Genomic DNA, 20,314 nt, shown 5'->3' with positions numbered 1-20,314 from the left:
AACCCGGACCATTTTTTGATTTGTCTAGGAAAACTTAGTGAGACTAGTTCCATGGACCCACCCGGAACCGGACCGGACCGGCGGTCCGGTTCTCGGGTGGGTCCATGGAACCGACGGGCGATTCTCGATTTCAATTTTTTGGAACCGGTCCTTAGCGGGTGGTCCACGGTTCCGGAGTGGGAACGCCCACCCAGACTATGCTCACCCCTAGTCCGAACCAAACCATACGTTGGGGGTTTTTTGGGCCGGGCGGTCCAGATCAGGCCCGGTTCAAGGCCGGTCCGGGAAGGAACGGGTCTGGTTCTTGGTTCGTTTAACACCGTCGTCTTCTTCAACAAGCCACTCTCTGTCTCTGTCTCTCTCTCTACCCTTCGGCTGTTCTGCAAGTGCTCGTGGGTGTGTGGCCATGACGGCAACGACGGCGGACCTGGTTTTCTTCCCGTCTTTCGAAGCTTGAAGAGCTATTCGGCGAGGGGATTCTTCTATAGAGAGAGAGAGAGAGAGAGAGAGATGATACCACAGCAATGGGCGTCTCCGTGCGGGAGCCAATGCACGAGCAAGTACTCGGCCCTCACTCAGATTCCATGTATCTTCCGACTCTTCGTTCCTCTCTCGATCTCTCTCTGGCCTTTTGATCCTCGTCTATCTATCGAGCTTCCTCTTCGTTAGTCGCATGGCGGGTTTCGTGTTTTTGACGGGATGTCATAGCTCGATGGTGCACGTTTTAAGCTTAAAAACAGCGTTGTTTCAGGAGCTCTTTGCGTGGGGCTACTTGGGTTTTTCTGTTTGCGTGAAATGGAGGAGAATTAGTGCCGTCGCTCTCGATAGAGGATAAGAAATGCAGGCGTTTGGTTGAGTAGCGAGATCACATTTTCAGTTCTGTGTTTATAGACAGCTTATTGATCTGGGATTGTAAATTGCATTGGGAAATAAGAAGCAGGAGACGAAATTGGAAGAGATTGTGAAGAAGAAGAAGTGTGGTGCTTGGGTCGATCATGGCTGGATGGAGTTTGAAGGCCCCTTTGTTCTGTCCTGAGTTGGTCTGTGATTTTCTCTGTAGGGACTTCTTGTTTGATGGTACCCAATGGGCAGAATTTGATGGTGTTGTGTAAAAGGAAATGTATTTGCTGTTGCATTGCTCACGGACGTACTTCGCCGGTTATGGTTAATTTTACCAAACCGGACTTCCCACCTTTTTGGTTAGCGTTCCTCGCCATGTAGTGAGGATGGGGATCGCAACGAATGTTAATTTGGTTATTTATATACTGGTGGTTTTGTATATTGTTGTGTCATTGCCCACCACAACATACCCTACTCCGTCCTCACCTAATCAGAAGTGTCCATCCGCGTGTCTCTCTCTATTTCTGTCTGCTCTCAATAGTTGTCTTTGTTTATAGACGCTTCTCGACTGTTGATTACTTACTATGTCTAGGTGATGATATTCAATATTGTGTTATATATGTAATTGTTATGCTATTGCTCCACATGAGATGTTGCCCTGTTTTTATAGAAATTTATGTTGGAGATAATGGTTGAGTTCATATTTTAGATTGACAATCGAGATACCTGTTAGATTATGTGCTGCATTTGCCTTGTAGTGTGGGGTTTTCTCTTTCAGCAATGAGCAGAATACTATCCCGTTGTTATTAGATTTCTGGAGTACACGGTGCCCTGTGAGTTTTTTTGTTGGTTCTTTTCCACTGCGTTTTGCTTCATGGTTACTTAATGGAAACTTCTTGGATGGAAATCTACAGATTCTTAATATGCAGGAACTTTTTAGATCTTACCTGTCAGATTTTACTGGTTGGTTTCAATTGAGTGCGTGTGTGAAATGCAAAAACATTTGCTTGAATTGGTTGTCGCTTTTTTTCCCCTCCTTTTCTAGTGATTGACTTTTACATGTTAAACGTCATCTCTGCTCTGTCCTACTAAGTGGATTATGTTGATGACAACAAAAGGATTATGCAGGGAGAGTTTTTTGCAAGAAGGCTTGTGATGCTGACGGAGAGACATGGGAAGAATGTGAGTTCCCTTTTATGTTTGACTATCTTTTACCTTTATTTCTGGACATTACCTTCATACTATTACAGAACATGAGTGGCTTACTAGAGTAGTCAAGAGTTGAGAACTATGCCTTACTTAGCTTCAGGCTCTCCTTTGCCTCAGTGTGCACCAGGAGGAAGAGATTAAGCAATGAATTTGGGGAAGTGCTAATCAAATGGAGCATCTCTTGTCACGAAGCAGCCTATCTTTTTTATTTTATTTTATTTTATTTTATTTATGGAGGTGTGGTTGGGGGAGGGGATGGAGTTTAATCAAGAACTGATGCTTGGCTTTAATTTTGCTTGGACCCTGCCACGATACACTTAACACATATGTTTTTGCTGATTTGACAACAAAAGAACTAGTAGTGGAATGATTTCATTGAGGTGAAGACATCTTTCCTCATCCTGGCTTTGTAAAATTCTCAATGACTGCCTTAAGATCATGAAGCTTGAGGGCTGGAGAAGATGCTATTGTCTAACGCTCCTCTTGTCTTTGAAAGCTTAAGTCTCGAAAATATCTGACCTAAATCTAGGGTTATCGATGTACAGATTCCTTGCCTGGTTGAAACCTAGCTTTGAGTCTTCGTTCCTACTGCTCTCTCTATCTTACACATAACTTTAGCTGAAGCCTTGGGACAGGTCACCTGCCTAGATGTGCACCAAGCAAATTCATCCTTTGTTGATTTCCTACTTTCATTGACTGGGTCATTGGATTTTTAGGTCTGGAAGAGTGCAATGAGATGTGTTACAAGGACCCTGTGCTGAAGGACCGCCAGTGGAGTGCTTACATTGATCGCTCTCCTGGTGCTGCAACTTACTCAGAGGTTTTAATCTCCTTGTAACTTTCCATGAAAATTGTAAACTTTACTTTTGTCTGGTCCTTATTTTTTTATCTCTCTCTCTCCTCCCCTCTTTTTGTTGTATGGGCTGTGTTACCTAGTTGGCAGTGGTTCGTGCCAAATGTTCTGTTTTTTGAATCAGCCTTCTGTTATTAAACCATGTTAAAGCTAAACCTGGTGGTTTGTGGCGTATGCATTCCTATCTGGAGATAAACGAATTATATCTCACCATAAAAATGGTGATTAGTTGCAACATTTAAGCTACAGTGTTATCCTGTAGCATTGTAACCGACATTCAGCTTTCCATATTATTGTTGTGAATTCTACCAAAAGATCGTTCTGTATTGCACCATAAGTTCCTACATCACACTAAAAGTTTACTGGGGAGTACTGAATAAGTTTGCACAATGATAAAACTCTATGTATATGGGTATGGGCAACCATGACCCCAATTTGGGAAAGATACTTGATTCATATTCACCTGAAAGGTTTACATATCGTGTCTTTTGGTGGTCCTTGTCAATTACAAACAAATTAAGGTATTATTGTTAGATGGGTGACTTGTGTGAAAATGTGGTTACGTAACTAAATCTCAAGCACATATCTTACCTACCTAATGGCGATTGCGTAGAAATTTTTTATAAATTTGTATGAAAATTAGTATCGTATTGATCTGAAACACAAGATGAATTAGAATGCTCATCAAACTACCTATTCATATATAACGAATTCCAACATAATAAACTGCTCTTATAGAAAATTGATACCAATGTGAATTCCCAAGAACTTTTGTCTACTTTTCAAGGTCTTGTTAAATAATGAAGGATTTTGTTAAGAAGAGAATTATATTAAATCAGAAATCTACAAGACTAAAAAGAGAGAGAATAATAAACGAAAATTAAAACAACAATAATTGAATCTCAATGTTAAATATCCTTACTTGCAAGGTTTGATACGTTACTGATGCTGGCCATTCTTTGATTGTGACTCATATATTGTCAAATTGGTGTCAAAAGGTTATGCACCTAAGTAATATATGGACTTTAATTTAGGTAATTTTTATTAGTGTAAATCAAGTATCTCATTAGTAGTTTTTTTTTGGCCGAAAGATGTCTCATTAGTAGTTTAATCGTATCGGTTGGTCTCTTCGTGGTTTTGACACATCAATTAGTGGCCCTTTAACCTATCAATTACTAAAAGAATTTCAGTAGTGACTTTGATATCTTACCAAACCAAAAGGGGAACAAAAGCACAATAGTACTTCCTTTATATAAGACTTAGAGTGGCCATTAAAGGAGACAAAGTATAACTGGCATTCATGGCCATTTTCTGACTAGGGAGGCACTTTGGGGTGCAGTCGCTACCCACGACCCCAGTGTCCACATCTCTGGGCATGCAGGATTGCTCATAAAAACTGTTGATGGGTTGTGCAGGTTCTTAATGCTTGTAGAATCTGGTCATGCGCATGTCCTTATACATTGGTTCCAATTTGGTATTTGCATCTTTAAGTGATTGAAGCAAGGCACGTTAGGAACTATGAAGTACTTATTTTAGTCCTTCTGGAGAAATTGAAGTCTGACAATAGTTGATTGAAGAATAAATGAAAACTCTAAATTTACTGAAAGAAACTGCCTCTTGAATTTGACTTAAGCGCTACTAATTATATGGGCTGTTTGTGGAGTGACATGGCAGGAGATTATCTTCCCAGAATTGGCAGTGCTTGGTAGTCATCATGAATAGGGCTTGTAGATAGGGTTGATATATGTGTACAAAGTAATATTTTACGTGACCTCCCTCTACTTCCTTTTCTTCTACAGGAATGTTTCCATGCTTGTGTATCTGGCTGCGGCTACAAGGTCAGTTAATGTGTGCATTAAACAAGTTCTTCATTTCATTGCATCTAGGGTAATTTATAAAGCTGAACCATCATGATAATATTGTGTTAATGGATATTATGGATGCACTTATACAGAAGCCATTTGTTGCCTTTTCAAGCTTGCATTTTGTTGGCTATTGAGCTGCATCAATTACTGCGTGGCATACACGCACATGCTAAGGCTTATACAACAATGGACTATTTTAAAAGTACCTACATATAATTTAATTCAAGTGTGGAAGTTATCTTCCAGCATTCTTGTATGGTTGCAGATTTAGAAGTACTGGTCAACATGGCTCCTTTAAGTTTTATCTCCTCTACTGCAGCTCTGCTCTGGGTAGCTATTATGTCAATCTTTTTGTCGAGTTCACATAGGTGTTTTCAGAGAAAAGCTACATATTTAATGAAATTATCTCCTTAGCTCCACATCGATCATTTACTCATTGTTCTTTCTCCATATATATACTTAAGAAGATATGGATTTATTGAAATTTCAATGACCCTTTTCACATGATTGGCATTTTGTTTTAGATATAGAGATAGTGCTGTATGTCTGGCATAAGCTTGAAAACAGAGTGTTGCGACTGTTGTCTTAGAGATGACTTATCCTCTGTATTTCTTTGCCTTTTTATGCCCCTCTTGATCTGGGGTCAGTACGGCGAATTAAACATAATGCACAAGCTGATGAAGCTTTTCCCTATTTGGTGTTCATAACTTCCTGTTACTGCTCTGCATTTTTTTTTGTTTGACACAACAATATTCAAATACTTATTGCAGTTTGAAATTCCTCCGGAGAAAGTCGAGCAAGTTCATCCAAACAGACCACCGAAGCCTCCTCCTCCTTCTCCTCCTGCTGTTCACAAGGCAACTGAACCATCTCCAAAACCTAGTGTGCCCTCCGAAGACGTTCCTTGCACCTCCGCCTGAGAGGCATAGCATCTAAGAGCTGAACTTTTTGATTTTAGTAACAACAGATATCCACAGGAGGTTACAGTGGAACTCACATCGTATGCTGCTTTCCTGATCAGCTAACTCCAACGACCAATTTTGGCTGACTGAACCCAATATATCGGGTCGCTCATCCGCCGTACCAGTTTTAGGCCTTTTTTGCACTTCTTTCTTCTGACCTTAGGGAGAAATTTATAGAACTTTTCTGAGTTAGATGCAATATGTAACTTGGATCCAAATTGGCAATCCAGTTCGGCATTGTTGATCGTGACATGTTATTCATCAAACGGAATGTGCTGGAGATTTTTTACTTTTGTAGCAAAGTGTTAACCACATACTTCACAATCTCATCAGATGAATAATCACCATGAAGCATTGCAAAGAAGAACGTTCCGCAATTGGAGCATCGAGACTCATGTTTCATTGGATTATGATTGCGTATTGTTGAGAAAAATGTCCTTAATCTGAACTCGACATTCTCAAGTTCACCAATACGACCGGAAAAGGAGATTGCCCGCCGATACCGGAATGGAATGGAACAAACTTATAGTGATGATAGTCATAAATTGTATTGAAAAGAAGAAAATGTTGCTGCCCAGGATCGAACTGGGGACCTTTAGTGTGTAAGACTAACGTGATAACCACTACACCACAGCAACTCGGTTCCAACCACAACACCTGGATTAGCATTACAACCTATTATGGAAGATCCGACACTTCACTATGAGCACAACAGTCCAACAAAATGGGTAATGTCTTGGAAGTTTCTCACTGACATGTTTGCTCATTTGCTAGTGAAAAAATCATAATTTCGGTTGGCCATAAACTGAGAAGCAACAAGGACGGATGACAGCGTAGAAGAGAGAACTCATTGTCTGAGCCTATGAAGTTTCCTCATTTGTCATGTTCCAAACTGAACTATGATTTGGACACCCACACACAAAGCAAGTTCATTTGCTTCCCCATTCCCATGTGTCGGATCGAGCTTGTCTTCCACGTTAAGGGCTTGAGAGAATTAGTACTCACTTGGTTTCTCCCACAAATTTTAGTCCAAGATCTTGAAACATATATCTAGAAGCGTGAGGCTCTGTAGGATTTATACCAATCGGCCCATATTTTACCAAGTATTATCAAGAATTCTTTTTTTATTATCTTTTGAAGAGAAAATAGAGAGAGGCAATCAAGGGCATTGAGATGGCAAGAATAATGAGGAGTTGCCTGCAATCACTGATGAAATGGGTGAACTATGTGGTGGGGATGGTTGGGGTGGCCATGATCTTATATGGCTTTTGGATGGTCAGAGTTTGGCAGAGAGACATGGATGAAGGCTCTTCCTTTTACTCTACTGCTCCTTGGTAAGCTTGCTCTTCTCCAAACTAATGTTACGTACACTTACGACTCTTTTCCCCAAAAAAAAATCGGAACTTTATGGACTAAGTTGAAGGCATGAAGTGAAAATCAATATCATCGAATTCATAAAATGCATGTGCATTCGGCAAATATCAACTTGCTGATCATATGGGTTTCAAGTGGAGTTGAGCTAAATCGAATATAGTACAGTGCATACACTCGGTGCATGAAACCGGGTGCATATTAACAGTTTTTCCTTGCTCCAACCTATAGTTATTCTCAGTGCTAATTTTTCAAAGGGAGATCCTACAATTTCTCAGCAAAGTTGGGACTCAAATGCAGGTTCATTTATGCTTTTCTGGGGATGGGAGTGATCTTGTGCCTTATCACATGGATTGGACGTGCTGCAGCTGACAGTGCAAATGGCTGTTGCCTTTCTTGTGTATCCTTTTTCTTTCTACTTCTCTCTTTCTCAATTGGCTTAGACACTATGCAAGGATAAAAAGCTTCCCTATTAACAAGCTCCTACTGCAGAGTGTAGATGAAGTTAATCCACTATGGAAGTATTCCTGAAGAACTGCTTATGAGAATGGATTAGAGAAAGAGTTTTGATAAGCTTCTTGGTTGTTTTAGATGTAGAAATGTGCCTGGAAGATGCAAATTCAGCAACAATTTTCAGTCAATTATGAATAGTTATGCTCATTTTGTGCTTGATTAAATTCTATTGTATCAATTGATGACCCTTAATCAGAATCAAGTACATGTTCATCATGTGTTTGCTCATCCTGATTGAAATCATGGTGACTGCAGATGTACTCCTGAATTCTGACTGGGAAAAGGTAATGTTCATGGTTAGGGCAATTCCAGAAATCAGCATTACATGAAGTTGTCTTTGACTTATTATCACTTTCGGTGCATAATCCATGAAATGTTTGCTTATTTTACACCGTGGTTGATGCTCTAAAAGGACTTACCTGAAGATCCAACCGGAAGATTTTCCGACTTTGAGGATTTTGTGAAGTCAAACTTCGATGTCTTCAAGTGGATAGGATTGCTAATAATCCTAGCACAGGTATTTCATGCTCCATCAATTTGTATCCGTTTCTCGATTTATTTCGAAGAGATGTGTTGAAATTCTGGCCGATTTCGAACATTTGTCCAAGAAATATATGTCGATCGTCAATGAGAAGAACACATTTTGATTTGATTGGCTAGATTACTCGGGTTATTACATTTTAGTGCATACTTAGATATAAATCATACCTTAGTTATAAATATATGATTATGAGAATTTGCAACGACACCCACTAATTGTGCTAATAAAATGGAGTGATGTCAATCTTTTTTCTTTCTCCAACGTGAATCAATCTTTCTGTAAGCTCTCAACGTTTATTTATTGCTTCTTGCGACTCTTCAGGGATTGTCGATCCTGTTGACCGTGGTGCTTAGAACAGCCAGGTCACGCCAGGGACCTGACTACGACGATGACGACGAGTACCCTCCAACGAAGCTTCCACTTCTGGGTCATCTACCTCCGCTGCCTCCGTACGCTGTTGTGCCGCCGACATTTGCCCCCGTTAAATAGCTCTAAAAGCTTTGAACAGATGAATGATGGACACATTTCAAGCTCCCTCTCTTTATTCATATGCAATATGTGCTGTGTGTGCTGTCCTTTCTGCTAGAAGCATGAGACATTTTTGTGGGTTAAATGTATGCTGTGTCGTGTCACGTATGTTTGATGTTTTGTAAAATATTGCAGAATACAATCCTTCTATTCACTACTGTTGATCACCCCCACATAACTTTAAAGTGATAGATGGAGCTTGACAAGTAGTTTCCTGCCGGGCTACTACCATTGAAGTTGCCATGATCGCTAATAATAGCACGAGCCCCCAACAGATGAAGAGAATGCCTAAGAGCTTGTGGACTGAACTTGAGATTTTCGCGAATTCTCCGCCATCTATATAGCCTTATTTGAGTAATCCAAAGAACGATACCTTCTGCCACAGAATCAGGGAAGATGAGACTATATGTCGGGTCATTTAATTCCATTATATTCTCATGATGAATGTGAATAGGACCATAATAGATATTCTGTGCAAGTGATTAATGACGAGCCCCGCACGTCGCAAGGCATCTCCATTTTTGCACAAGGAATGCAACTACATCGCCCGCCACTGTCGAAGCTCAAACGTACGATCGAAAATCAGGCAATCAGCAGAAGCAAGTTGGGAACGCATTATCGCAAGCTTATCTGTAAAGAGTATAAAATTACCACTTGATTCGAGTTCAGGATCACCGGCAACAATCCTGCATAAAATTCAAAAGGTAAGAGCTGCAGAGAGGCCGAAAGACCCCAAATTTCAAACCTCCTCATCCGGTGTGTTAGTGCACTGTGTTATAGCGTACACATCATCCTGCTCAAAAATCATTATGAGAGCACAGAATAGCACAGCTTTAAAATGGAAAGGCATGTACCTTTCGAGGAACTTCAATATATACAAACATATATACACAAGTGTTAAGTTCATCTTGCAAGGAGTTTATACATAGAATTGCAATGAACTTAAGGCCATCCAGCCCACAATAACTTAGGCTGGCTTAGGCTGGCCTCATTAGAAAGAAAAAAGAAAACTAACCCCGAATTGGTTATTAAGGGGAGAAATTAAAAGAAAACTGTGCAAAGAAGTAGCTCGAGTTGTGCCATTCACCTGAGGTGAGAATCATAGGTGTCAAAAAGGGTATCGGGAATTATCAGCGACAACTTATCTATGTATATGAAGAGCCTCCTAAGATTCTCCCGGGTTACTGTCTGCATGTCTACTATGTCCCTGGTGTCAGTAAGTACCCAGAGGTCACCAGAGTCCACTCTCTTCAAACTGTCGCGACAGAAAGGGCATGATTGTGATCTCATTCTCCTGCAAAATGCATAAACGTTTTAAGGATGGAAAACTCTTGCTCCTGCATGGAGAGCAAGTAGCTCATAATATATAGATGCGACTAATTATTTCTTTCTGACAAGTTGTTGCTTCAAAGAAGCATAGCCCATTCACTTAATCAGGTGAGAGCTTGAGTAGAAAGACTTAAGCATCAAGCAATAACCTCTAATTGGATCGGTTTGCATAAGAAAAATTGCTAGAAAAGCATGCAATAGCAATTCTCCGTATTTTGAATTTCATATGACAGAAAGCATATCCCAAGTCAGTATCTATACAGCAGCTTGCCAAAGCGTTCTTCAGAGAACAGAGAACAGAACATACACCAGCCAGTCTGACTGATCAAAACCCAAGAATAGAATGTGCAACTAAATTGCACCCAAACCTAGGTCAAGAACTATTTGATCAAAATATCACTGTCCTCCCAAAAGAAACCAATATCAAGCTAGAAATAGAATGGTCAAGACAGGTAAGTCTGCAAGAATGGCAACACATACTATCCTATATTAAAAGAAACTGAAATCTGATACTCATTAGTCATAACCAGCATAAGTAATACTGATATAAAGAAAAATATGTTACGATACCATGTGAAAAACCTCCAACACAAAGATTACTAGAACAGCTGATTATGGGAGACCAAACCTCCAATAATTATGGGGACAAATTCCAGTACCATGTTAGACAAACCTTATAGACAAAACCTTCTATTATATCAGAGCACAAACTGTTTTATAATAGGACAGATATGCCGTTTGCAGTAAACCAAAAGACTCATATTACAAGAATTGCTTTCCGTGGAGTAGGAAAATACTTGACTGTTGGGACTGCCTACTAGGTTTCATTAATATTCATACCTAGTTGGATTTGTACACTTGGTCTGCCTCTTAGCAATTGCAAATTGCTCCCATACATTTCACCATAATGGAAAAGAGGCATCCTTGTGACTATTGAGGCAATAGCGATAGATTAAAATTCCTTAAAGCAGCAATAATACTTATGAAAGCACCTTTTCTTCTGGGTTTGGCAAAAGGAAAATACTTATGTCATATTATCTCCAGAAGAATCATAGGGTTTAAAAGACACTCTCAAAGCAAGAGTACAATATCTTAAGAAGATTATAAAAAAAAAAGAGCACACAAGTATAACCATTGGAGTTTTCAGAGCAGACAAGGGTATTGTCGAAGCATCATTCCACAATTTCAATCTTGAAATCCTTCTTCAAGAGCTGCTTTTTTCAGTCCAAGCAACAGAAACTTTAGACAAAGACCACTCCCATTGTTTTAACCCATCCCAACAGAGCGGTTTAGGGTTTAAAAAAGTGTTTGTTATATATACAACATCATCCATCCCCCTCCCACCTCCTCCTCTCCTTTTCCCTCTCTCCAACTCCCCCAAGACACCCACCTAAAGAGCGTCTATTATGAAAACTGGTGAATCTTTGTTTTTTTCCTATTCTTAATTATTCATCAGGGAATGCCGCTCTTCTATCAGAAGTCATAGCCACGGTCGCTTCTAAAATCTACTATGAGAGTCATTCCTAAAAAAATTGCTAGTAATGAAACATAGCATATCTGTCAGACTACTTTTCCTCATCAAGAAATTCATGAGATGGTAACCCACAGAACAATTTCAACAATTCAAAATGCCATCCTGACAGCAGATGTGAATTGTGAACTCTCTTTCAGGATTTTATCCCCCCATATCAAAAGAAAAAGAGAAAAGAAAGAGCTACCATTTCAATTATTTTATTGTTTCAAGAGAGGAGGCAAGATGCTTAGAAGTGCAAATTCACTTCTCCAAACCCCTCCCCCACAACCCACCACCCAAATAAGCAAAAAGACATTGGCATTTAACTAATTAAACATTGTGGAATTTGCTGATAAATCATCGAAAATTGAAGAGAGAGGGTAGAGAAATGGAAAGAGAAGAGGGAGGGGGGCAGGGGGAGGGAAGGACAGCTCAAGACCAACAGCCCAACTGATATTTGCCTTAGTTAAAAAAGAGTAACGAAAAAAGCCATGTGTCCTACAATTGCAGGTCCAAAAGGATTACCAATCATGGTAGCATTTCAAGCACATAGCATGGTTGCAGTTAGGCAGTACTATTTTTCTATTCAGCTCCATGCATATTCCACATTCGTCTTCCCTTTCAGCATCTACATCTGAGCGCCGTATATGTTCCTTTTCCTCTCTCTTGCGGTATCTCTCCAGGCAAACTGCCCTCTGCATTTTCTCTTCAGCATCTGTAATGCCTCTCTGAAGTTGTACCAAAGAGGGATAAATTACAGCTGGTAAACAATGGCAACGTTGAATCAGGGGACAGATGCACTATGGAGTAACCACACAACCATAAAGCTAGATCAATCGCTTGGAAACGCTAAATTTCACCATAGAACTCTCTGACACTTGCTTTTCTCTCGTGAATAGACATTGTTGTCGTGCCATCGACATGAACCTACCAGAGAGCAAAATATTTGGGTCAGATATTCATGTTCCTGAAACTTTTAATCTGACATGCTGCCAATGAATCAAAAAGAAAAGAAAAAAATCTTTTCATGCCTTGTAAATAAGAATCCTCAAGAACCCAAGGGCACCAGCAAGGTGGCAATCTGTCCATTGCACAAGAAAGAGAAAGAGGTGTGCAGCTGAACTATACGACAATCTCATTTGGAGACAGGCACCATCATACTCCCTCGGAAAATCTGAAGCCCTGCACAACATTTGCATAGTTAAGATCTCCCCAAGAAGAGATTCCAGACATGCACGCAGAGTCGGCACACACTCCGAACTGGTGAAGTTAACAGCTCAAGCGGGCAATCGAGTAAGAATTCCATAGAGAACTAAAAAATGGGAATCGATCACAAATCTGAAAGCCATAAGAAAAGATAAACATGAACCGAAGGAAGCTCATTTCCACTTTCCAACCAGCTTTACCTTTCCCCAACCACTGCGGATCAACAGTTCGGTAAGACCAGGTAAGCGAAAACCCTTAACTTCGCATTGCAAAGACAGGCACCGTAACATTAGCAAAACCCAAGTGCACTGTCCAATAATCGAAAACTAATGCTAACTTCCTCCAGAAAATGAAAACGAGGCACGACAAACTCCAACAGCAAAAGGGGCAAGAACCGAAATTCAAACAGGACCGGGCAAATCAGCAGCAAACGAATCACAGCCCAGGCGCAACAGCGAGCTGAACTCACCTACCCAGTTGCTAACTCAACAAACAAACTGCGATCGAAACCGGAAAAGATTCAAGATTTAAGAAGAGGAAGAAGCAGCAGCGGACGATCGAAAGCCCAAAAATGCGAAGCTCACAGCGTGTTGGCGTGCTGGATGTCGGCTTCCAGCACCTTGAGAGAGTCCTTGAAGGACTTGCGCATCGACCCCATATACATCTTCCCTTCTTCCCTCCCCTCCTCCCGCACCCACCAAACCAAACCAAACCAAACCAAAACCTCCCAACCCTCACCCACCAAACACCATACAGACGCTACCGGGACGAGAACAAAAACGAGACGACCCACGTCGGAGACCGCCGCCGAGAACCCTAACCCGAGGTCCCCCACTCGCCGCGCCGTCGGCGATCGCGGAGATATCTAGAAAAAAAGTTGCAGCAGGAGGAGGAGGAGGAGGAGGAGTGTGGCGAGAGGAAGAGGAGGAGGAAGAGGAAGAGGACACGTAAGGAGGAATTGATGGCGGCGACCGTCGTGTGGGGTGGGGGGAGCGTGTGATGCAGCGTACGGACAGACAGAGCTAAATTTAATAATATTTATCCAGTTTTATATATTTATATATGTATATATCTAAAATAATATCTATCTGATCATCTCTGACTCTGAGTCCCTCTGACAGGAAAGAAAAACAATAATGGAAAATTAAAAAAAAGGAAATATTTACGAAGAACACACGCAACGCAACACTACACTACGCTCCCGACCTTATCCGGATTAAAATTAATTAATTCACATCATGTGGATAAACGTCTTGGCTTGAAAAATTTACCAAAAAAGAATGACACACCTCCCTTATTTTCCATATCTATTTTTTCAATTTTTTTCTCTTTCTAATTTTTAATTTGTCCTTCGTGATCCCGAACAGATTTGATCCGAGAAGAAGGCGTTACGCGGTGAAAGACTTGACCTTATTGGCACGAGGGCCTGACGACGACGTGTTCGGAACAATGCGTTTCGATCAAAAGACCTAAAGTAGCATAGCATTGGATAAATTAGTACTTGGTGCGGTTCCTGAGCAGGACAACGGGCTGTATTCATTTTGCGAAAAATGAATAGTTCGGAAAACATTTTTCCTAAAAAATAGCTATTTGTATCGCTTGAAATAATTAATCAATTTAAAATGTTTTCATTGTGGACAGCAATTTATGCATAAATTTCGTTCATTCGCTTTTTTATTGGCAATACAAGCAATAATTTCTTGGAAAATCCTTTTTAAATTGTCTACTTTCTACGAAACAAATAGAATCTTAGACCACAAAGTACTAAGCTATCCCCCACCATTTGGTCCATAGGAGTACCCAGTCCTTAAGTCCTCGTGCTGTCGAATGTGCACGTTGTAGCCCCCCCATTCATTCCGAGAGAACTTATACACATGGCGACCGTTTCTTGCAAGTGTAGTACCTTGGCATCATTTTGCTTTTGGGGGGCTTGCTTCTTTGTGTCTGGATTAGGTACACCGACCATACGTTCTTCCACGCGCTGTCTTCCGACGGCGGGCAGGCAGGCATGCCGGTGGGCCGAGCTGGACCGAACCGAGCCGTCAGCCCGTCAGCCATCGCTTGCTGATGATGGAAGTCCACTAAATGAGGGTCCTTTCACGCCATGGACCGAGGAAGATCCCGAGCCTGTGTAAAGTCCATAAAGTACATACATTCTCCACCAGTAAAATTATCGCATCGAACGAGGAAGCAAATCGTTCGCGAATTGTCTAATCTTATAAAACTGATGGTCCGTTCTGATCATACTAGGCACGAGTCAAACCTTACCATTTTGCGAATTTTCTAGTCTTTGGTTCTCATCTCGATTACCATTTTGTTACTTCATACGCCGTACTTACAATCACGTTAAGATATCTCGTTAATATGGTACATTCAGTATTTTTCGTGCTCCAAATTACACTTAGATTTGCTCTTAACATTATCAATCTCTATAGTGAAAATTTCATTCTTGACTTCAGCAAATCAATGTTGGGTTCCCATCATTGGAAAAAAACATATATAGATTTAAAGATTAACTCAAGTTCGCATCCTCAAACTCGCGCAATTCCAGCCAAAATTCAATCTGTGCCATGTTTATGAGTCTGTTTTAATCAGAGTTTTTCAGTTCATCATCAATCTTGATTTCACCTTTGCTCTGTTTCAGCTCATGGACTTTAGCCGCTCATGGAAGACCCTCAACATGCTCTTGAAGGTGACGATCCCGGCGAGGCTCCCGTCTTCCTCCACGACCCAGACGTAGCTGACTCTGTGCGCGAGCGCCTGAATCATCACCGCGACGAGCGAAGAGCTCGGATAGCACATGATGGCCTCTGACCTCCTCACCATCCTCGCGGAGTAGCCTCCGACTCTCCCGCCCTTCCCGCACCCAAACTCTTCATCGGAAGAGGACGACGCGGATGGCAAAGAAAACGCCAGTTCCTCTTCCAATGACTCCAAGAACGTGACCAAGTTCTTCTCTTCCAATCTTTCCTTGACCAGACGAACTAGATCGTCCGGCGGACCACCACAATCGATGTACGCCATGAGATCTCCGGCAGATAGCGTCAAAACAGCAGCAGCTACGGTCAAGTCGCAGGAACTGAGGGTCAATGGCGAGATCTCGCCGATCAATTGGTCTTCGTCGTCGACGATCGCCACTGCAGTTTGTTTGAGGTTGGATTCGGGGATCAGACGCAAGGCCGATGCAGCAGGGTCGTAATAGTGAACGGCAAGGATCGAATCGGTGTCGATGATGCCGAGAGAATTTATCGGGAGGGCCGGTATGGGGGCAAAGAGATTGATGAAGTTGAGGAGGTATCGAATGATGTCTTCCTGCGTGAGCCAACAGTATTCACGGTGGTTGTGGAGGAGGTTATTCCTCGACTTCGTTCCTCCGGGAGATCGCATCGGCACCACCAGGTTCTGCGCGCCTTCGAGGATCAGCTCGATCGCGTCCAACAAGCTGGAATCAGAAGAGACAGAGCCGTCAAAAAACGCATTCAACGTCCAGATACAAGAACAAAATCAAGGCGAATTCGACACACAGATAGCTACTGCGAAAAGACGCTCCCTTCGAAATGAACGTAGGTATCATCAAGTTAGACCAAATTCTCATCATAACAGTCGCAAACAATGGCAGAATTTCAGCATTGAACGTTCCAACGAAGAACCAAATGCGAATTCATATCAAACATTCGATGAACTCCTTACCTAAGATTAGGACAAGACACAAATCGGACGAACGAACACATGACTGGAACTAGAATCATCGAGAACCGCAGTTTAAGGAAAAGTCTACATACAATCCCATCCAGGTATCCGCAAAAACCAAATCAATTCTCATCAAAGTAGAGCCACAAACGGTTCAACTGTAACATCGGAAGTCAGAAACAAGCATCGAATCCTACATTCACATCAGGATTCTATCAAATCCTCGCCCAAATTCCATAACCTAATCGCAATAAGCGCCGAAATGAAAATCTCAAATGAACCGCGAAATCTACGAACACACGAACCTGGCGTGCGGCTCCAGGTGCCTGACGAGGCCGCCGGCCTTCGGGACGACGGCCTCCACCTTAGACCGGAGCGCGGCGGCCGGATCGGCGAGGTTCTCCTCCCGGCACAGGAAGCACACGATGTCCACCGCGCACACCTTCCCCACGCACGCGCGCCCCCCGCCGGCCCCCCCGCCCGGCGGCGGCGGGAGGAGGAGGTCGCCGCAGCCCCACAGGCCGACGGCGGCGTCGCCGTACCTCCGGAGGGCGGCGAGGGCGTCGCCGACGGTGGCGGCGGCGGGGAGGCACCTCAGCGCGGGCTTCCCGAGGCACAGGTCGGATATCTCGTGCGCCGGCAATCCCACTGCCATGCAAGTACGGCGAGATCGAGATCGAGATCGAGAGCGGAAGAAGGTTCGCGCGAGATCTGCGCAAATGGAGGAGGTGGGGGTGGTGGAAGCGGAGAAGCTTCTGGGGTTCGGGAGGTTGAAGAAGGCAGTTCAGGGGGAGGGGCGGTATTTAAAGGGCGGGGGGGGGCGGGGGCGGTTACCGGATACTGCCGGTGGACAGGTTCGGGTTACCGGGAATTAACACGTTGGGCGGGTGGGGGGCGAGCGCGTGGGGCCCGATGTACTTGTCCGTACCGGGTGGGGGGGGGGCTTTTTTTTTTTATTTATTTACCGGAAAAAGCATTACGCGTGGGGACCGCTTGTCGGGATAAAGATTGAAAAAAACACCACTGCCAGGTAATTTTAAAATTGCTTTTTTTTATTTTGGTTTTTTTTTTGCCAGGTGTTCGGATTTTTTTTTTTACAGGTTCCCGAAAAAACGTAATTTTTTTCCGGATGTTTTTATGCAGAACGACACAAATGGTCGTTTGTGCTCCCTAAATTTTTAATTTTTTCAACGTGGTCCTCGAACTTTAGTCTAATGTTGAATATGATCCATGAATTTTTTGTATATGTTCTATATAGTCCTTGAACTATGTGAAAATGTCAAATATAGTCCATGATCTTGAATTAATGAAAGAACTACGTTTAACATTTTCTTACAGTTCAAGGACTAAATTGAACATGTACCAAAAATTCGGGGACTGCATTAAACAAATTTAAAATTTAGGGACTACATTGCACATTGGGCCAAAATCCAAAGATTATTCGTGTTATTTTTTCCCATGTTTTTATCCATCCGTCTTGTGCTAAGATCTTTTGCAATCGTGGGTGATCTCGCTTTCAACATTGATCACAAGTTCATGGATAGGAGATGTCATTAGTAGTAGCACCATTCGTCGACGACATTGCGAATCCGATGCGCGGTGAGTCCCCGAGAAGTTGCTGAAAGGTGTTCGATGGGGGATGGATTGAAAGCGGTCCCAAGTGTTTCGAGGGGGAGGGGGGGGGAATGACTTCGGGATAGATAAGTTCACCGCCGAGGCAGAACAGAATGTTCCACCGGCCAAAGGATAGAGAGAGCTTTGAATCCACCGCCGAAGAATTTAGGTGAAGAATGCTAATGAATCGCTCGCCTAGAAACGGTTCTCGTATACTATTATTATTATTATTATTATTATTATTATTATTATTATTATTATTTTGGTCGAATCGTATATTATTAATTCACATGCCGATTTTTGAAATTGTGATTGCACCTTCTATTTATAGACGGACTAAGACATAGGAACTAAGGAAACGTCAAATTAGGGAAACTAAACTAGAAAAATTATTTCAAATTAGATAATGTGCTTCAACTACCGGGAGATAGCTTTGTTAGATTACTACCGGGAGATATCGAATTTTTAATCATTAATGATAGGTAATGTTCTCTTTACTTTTTCTATATTTATTGATATAACGGCATCTTCCTTGTATGAAAAGCTTACGACAAACTTGAAAGCTGTAACGACCCGGTCCGACGAGGGAGGGGAGTAGTCGCTAGAGCTAGAGGGTCCGGAAAAGGGGTGGCTCATGGTAGGCTTCTAGGATGGCGAATGGGGCGGGAATGAGCCGAACTATGCACTGAACAGGGAGACAGTGACTATGAGATAATATATAATATGTGTGAAAACTAAAATTAACTCACGGATATGCTTTCTGACGTAATGGCAAGCGAACTCCAAAGTTAAGCGAGCGCATGCTAGAGCACTACTAGGATGAATGACCTCCTAAGTATGGGACGGGCTAAAGCGAATAATACCTCGAGTGAATTAACTCAGAAATGTCACGAAAAGCTGACTTTACATATTGTGTAGATGCACGAAAAGGTTTATTTATTTCCATACTTGCATTAATTCAAATTTATTATCAACCGGTATCATAAATAGTAAAGTGTAAAGATAATTTATATATGATAAACAAATTGAGATTTCTCTCTATATATATGATGTATATATATAAATTGTGGACATGACTTGTATTGTTAATTACACCAAAGAACTATGAGAAATAATTATGGTTAATACCACGAAAAATCATAAACCGATACACCCGTGACAAATTTATCCCAAATTAATTTTTTTACCACAAAAAATCCAAAACTGGTACACTTGTGACAATTTTACGGAAACTAATTGATGATAAATTTGTCACAGGTGTACCAATTTAGGGTTTTTTGTGGTATTAACCCTATTAATTATACTACTTAAATTAGTGATTTTCAATAAAAGATATATTTATATTCTAAGATTTTTGTACCCCTTCAATCCTTAATAATTACCAGCTTTCCACGTTAATCCTTAAAGACGTTAGTTGGAACCAAGTTGTCCATTTTCCAAACACTATTTCCACGATTTTTCGAATTCGTAGCTGTTCTTGCATCTCCAGCTTGTTTCTTTTTTCGAAATTAAATTTGGTTCAAAAGATAAAATAAACAATGAAATATCTCGAGCATTTATTATTCTTTTCTTGCAGTAGCGAATATGCCCTCTTTGTGCGTGGACGACCTCTTCTTGACGCTGCTCGTTGCTTCATGAAAACAACCTTAGAACCGCCCGAGCTCCACAAGCTTAAAAGTTTGACAACCGTTCGTTCGTTAAAGCCTCGATCTCACGTCGCTTGCCGACCAAATTTACATGCGATTCATATACATTTAGGCCCGTTTGTCAATGGAGCTTGTGAGTCTCGGTTTTCTCGGTTTGAACATTCTGACATGATGTCGGACCCATGTTTTGTCTCGGTTTATTTCGCCTGCACGGCACTCCACTCATGAAATTTCACGCGCCGTTCATGATTTGGCTCCATAGGAGGGGTGTCAAGAGTATCTCACATTACTTGCCAACGAGATTTACATGCTCTTTATATACATGTATTCCCCTTTCACCTAGAAATTTGAAGCTTTTGAATTAGACATTCTAATAATTGCCAAGTGCAAAGTAACGTTCTTTTTTTTTTTTTTTTGCACGAGCAATTAAATCACCTTAATGAATAAATATCTTTCTCGACCGTATGTTGCCATTTATTCTGTGAACTTTTTGAGCCGAGCATATTCTGTTTTTTTCTGGTCAACGAATGCGCTCCACTGCCGCAGCTTTCCTCGTCAAAGATCTAAGCAAACTTGGACGTGGCTTTTGGTTTGTAATGAATGGAAAGTTCCTCGTGGTGATGCCAATTGAATA

At 41.7% G+C, this 20,314-nt stretch overlaps 4 protein-coding genes and 1 non-coding gene across 10 annotated transcripts; 2 read left to right on the top strand and 3 right to left on the bottom strand.

The window, feature by feature from the left end:
* Nucleotides 1-348: 348 nt before the first annotated feature.
* Nucleotides 349-5,995, top strand: LOC115686655 (uncharacterized). Its single transcript, XM_030612021.2, has 5 exons — nucleotides 349-586; nucleotides 1,969-2,022; nucleotides 2,766-2,869; nucleotides 4,702-4,740; nucleotides 5,538-5,995. The coding sequence occupies exons 1-5, from the start codon at nucleotides 511-513 to the stop codon at nucleotides 5,685-5,687; spliced, it is 423 nt and encodes a 140-aa protein (XP_030467881.1). The 5' UTR covers nucleotides 349-510; the 3' UTR covers nucleotides 5,688-5,995.
* A 299-nt stretch (nucleotides 5,996-6,294) lies between these two features.
* TRNAV-UAC (transfer RNA valine (anticodon UAC)) lies at nucleotides 6,295-6,367 on the bottom strand. The gene has a single exon. It is a non-coding gene; the product is annotated as a tRNA-Val (tRNA).
* A 278-nt stretch (nucleotides 6,368-6,645) lies between these two features.
* Nucleotides 6,646-8,840, top strand: LOC115686629 (tetraspanin-19-like). The gene is made up of 5 exons (XM_030611986.2): nucleotides 6,646-7,063; nucleotides 7,401-7,500; nucleotides 7,817-7,897; nucleotides 8,026-8,130; nucleotides 8,476-8,840. The coding sequence occupies exons 1-5, from the start codon at nucleotides 6,903-6,905 to the stop codon at nucleotides 8,641-8,643; spliced, it is 615 nt and encodes a 204-aa protein (XP_030467846.1). The 5' UTR covers nucleotides 6,646-6,902; the 3' UTR covers nucleotides 8,644-8,840.
* A 674-nt stretch (nucleotides 8,841-9,514) lies between these two features.
* LOC115686628 (E3 ubiquitin-protein ligase AIRP2-like) lies at nucleotides 9,515-15,500 on the bottom strand. 6 transcript variants are annotated; one of them, XM_056319497.1, is made up of 6 exons: nucleotides 15,359-15,500; nucleotides 14,634-14,857; nucleotides 12,556-12,706; nucleotides 12,385-12,451; nucleotides 12,050-12,284; nucleotides 9,515-9,976 (listed from the first exon to the last, which is right to left on the bottom strand). In XM_056319497.1, exons 2-6 carry the CDS (start codon nucleotides 14,786-14,788, stop codon nucleotides 9,766-9,768), a joined length of 819 nt encoding a protein of 272 aa, XP_056175472.1. In that variant the 5' UTR covers nucleotides 14,789-14,857; nucleotides 15,359-15,500; the 3' UTR covers nucleotides 9,515-9,765. The 6 variants fall into 6 exon arrangements, with proteins under 6 accessions (XP_056175472.1, XP_056175473.1, XP_030467845.1 ...); XM_056319501.1 differs by having other exon boundaries at nucleotides 9,820-9,976; nucleotides 12,027-12,284; XM_056319500.1 differs by having other exon boundaries at nucleotides 9,820-9,976; nucleotides 12,100-12,284.
* LOC115686613 (CBS domain-containing protein CBSX5-like) lies at nucleotides 15,216-17,146 on the bottom strand. Its single transcript, XM_056319496.1, has 2 exons — nucleotides 16,726-17,146; nucleotides 15,216-16,172 (listed from the first exon to the last, which is right to left on the bottom strand). The coding sequence occupies exons 1-2, from the start codon at nucleotides 17,073-17,075 to the stop codon at nucleotides 15,371-15,373; spliced, it is 1,152 nt and encodes a 383-aa protein (XP_056175471.1). The 5' UTR covers nucleotides 17,076-17,146; the 3' UTR covers nucleotides 15,216-15,370.
* Nucleotides 17,147-20,314: the final 3,168 nt, after the last annotated feature.

Source organism: Syzygium oleosum, unplaced genomic scaffold, assembly GCF_021117445.2.
Source record: "Syzygium oleosum isolate NSW1041296 unplaced genomic scaffold, Sole_v2.1 Sole_v2.18, whole genome shotgun sequence".
Taxonomy (NCBI): Eukaryota; Viridiplantae; Streptophyta; class Magnoliopsida; order Myrtales; family Myrtaceae; genus Syzygium; species Syzygium oleosum.
Note: the sequence above shows the minus strand (reverse complement) of the source record. Positions and strands in the feature narration are given on the sequence as shown.

Bases quoted from the DNA above. Each gene is read 5' to 3' on its own strand.
- LOC115686655 (XM_030612021.2), top strand. From the start codon at position 511: ATGATACCACAGCAATGGGCGTCTCCGTGCGGGAGCCAATGCACGAGC. The intron at 2,023-2,765 runs GTGAGTTCCCTT...TTGGATTTTTAG, and splicing joins CGGAGAGACATGGGAAGAAT to GTCTGGAAGAGTGCAATGAG. The intron at 2,870-4,701 runs GTTTTAATCTCC...TTTCTTCTACAG, and splicing joins GTGCTGCAACTTACTCAGAG to GAATGTTTCCATGCTTGTGT.
- LOC115686629 (XM_030611986.2), top strand. From the start codon at position 6,903: ATGGCAAGAATAATGAGGAGTTGCCTGCAATCACTGATGAAATGGGTG. The intron at 7,898-8,025 runs GTAATGTTCATG...ATGCTCTAAAAG, and splicing joins TGAATTCTGACTGGGAAAAG to GACTTACCTGAAGATCCAAC. The intron at 8,131-8,475 runs GTATTTCATGCT...GCGACTCTTCAG, and splicing joins TGCTAATAATCCTAGCACAG to GGATTGTCGATCCTGTTGAC.
- LOC115686628 (XM_056319497.1), bottom strand. From the start codon at position 14,788: ATGGCTGACGGGCTGACGGCTCGGTTCGGTCCAGCTCGGCCCACCGGC. The intron at 12,707-14,633 runs GTACTACACTTG...AATGTTGTGCAG, and splicing joins AAAAGCAAAATGATGCCAAG to GGCTTCAGATTTTCCGAGGG. The intron at 9,977-12,049 runs GTAATCCTTTTG...TGCATTTTGCAG, and splicing joins TTGAAATGCTACCATGATTG to GAGAATGAGATCACAATCAT.
- LOC115686613 (XM_056319496.1), bottom strand. From the start codon at position 17,075: ATGGCAGTGGGATTGCCGGCGCACGAGATATCCGACCTGTGCCTCGGG. The intron at 16,173-16,725 runs GTTCGTGTGTTC...TTCTGATTCCAG, and splicing joins CACCTGGAGCCGCACGCCAG to CTTGTTGGACGCGATCGAGC.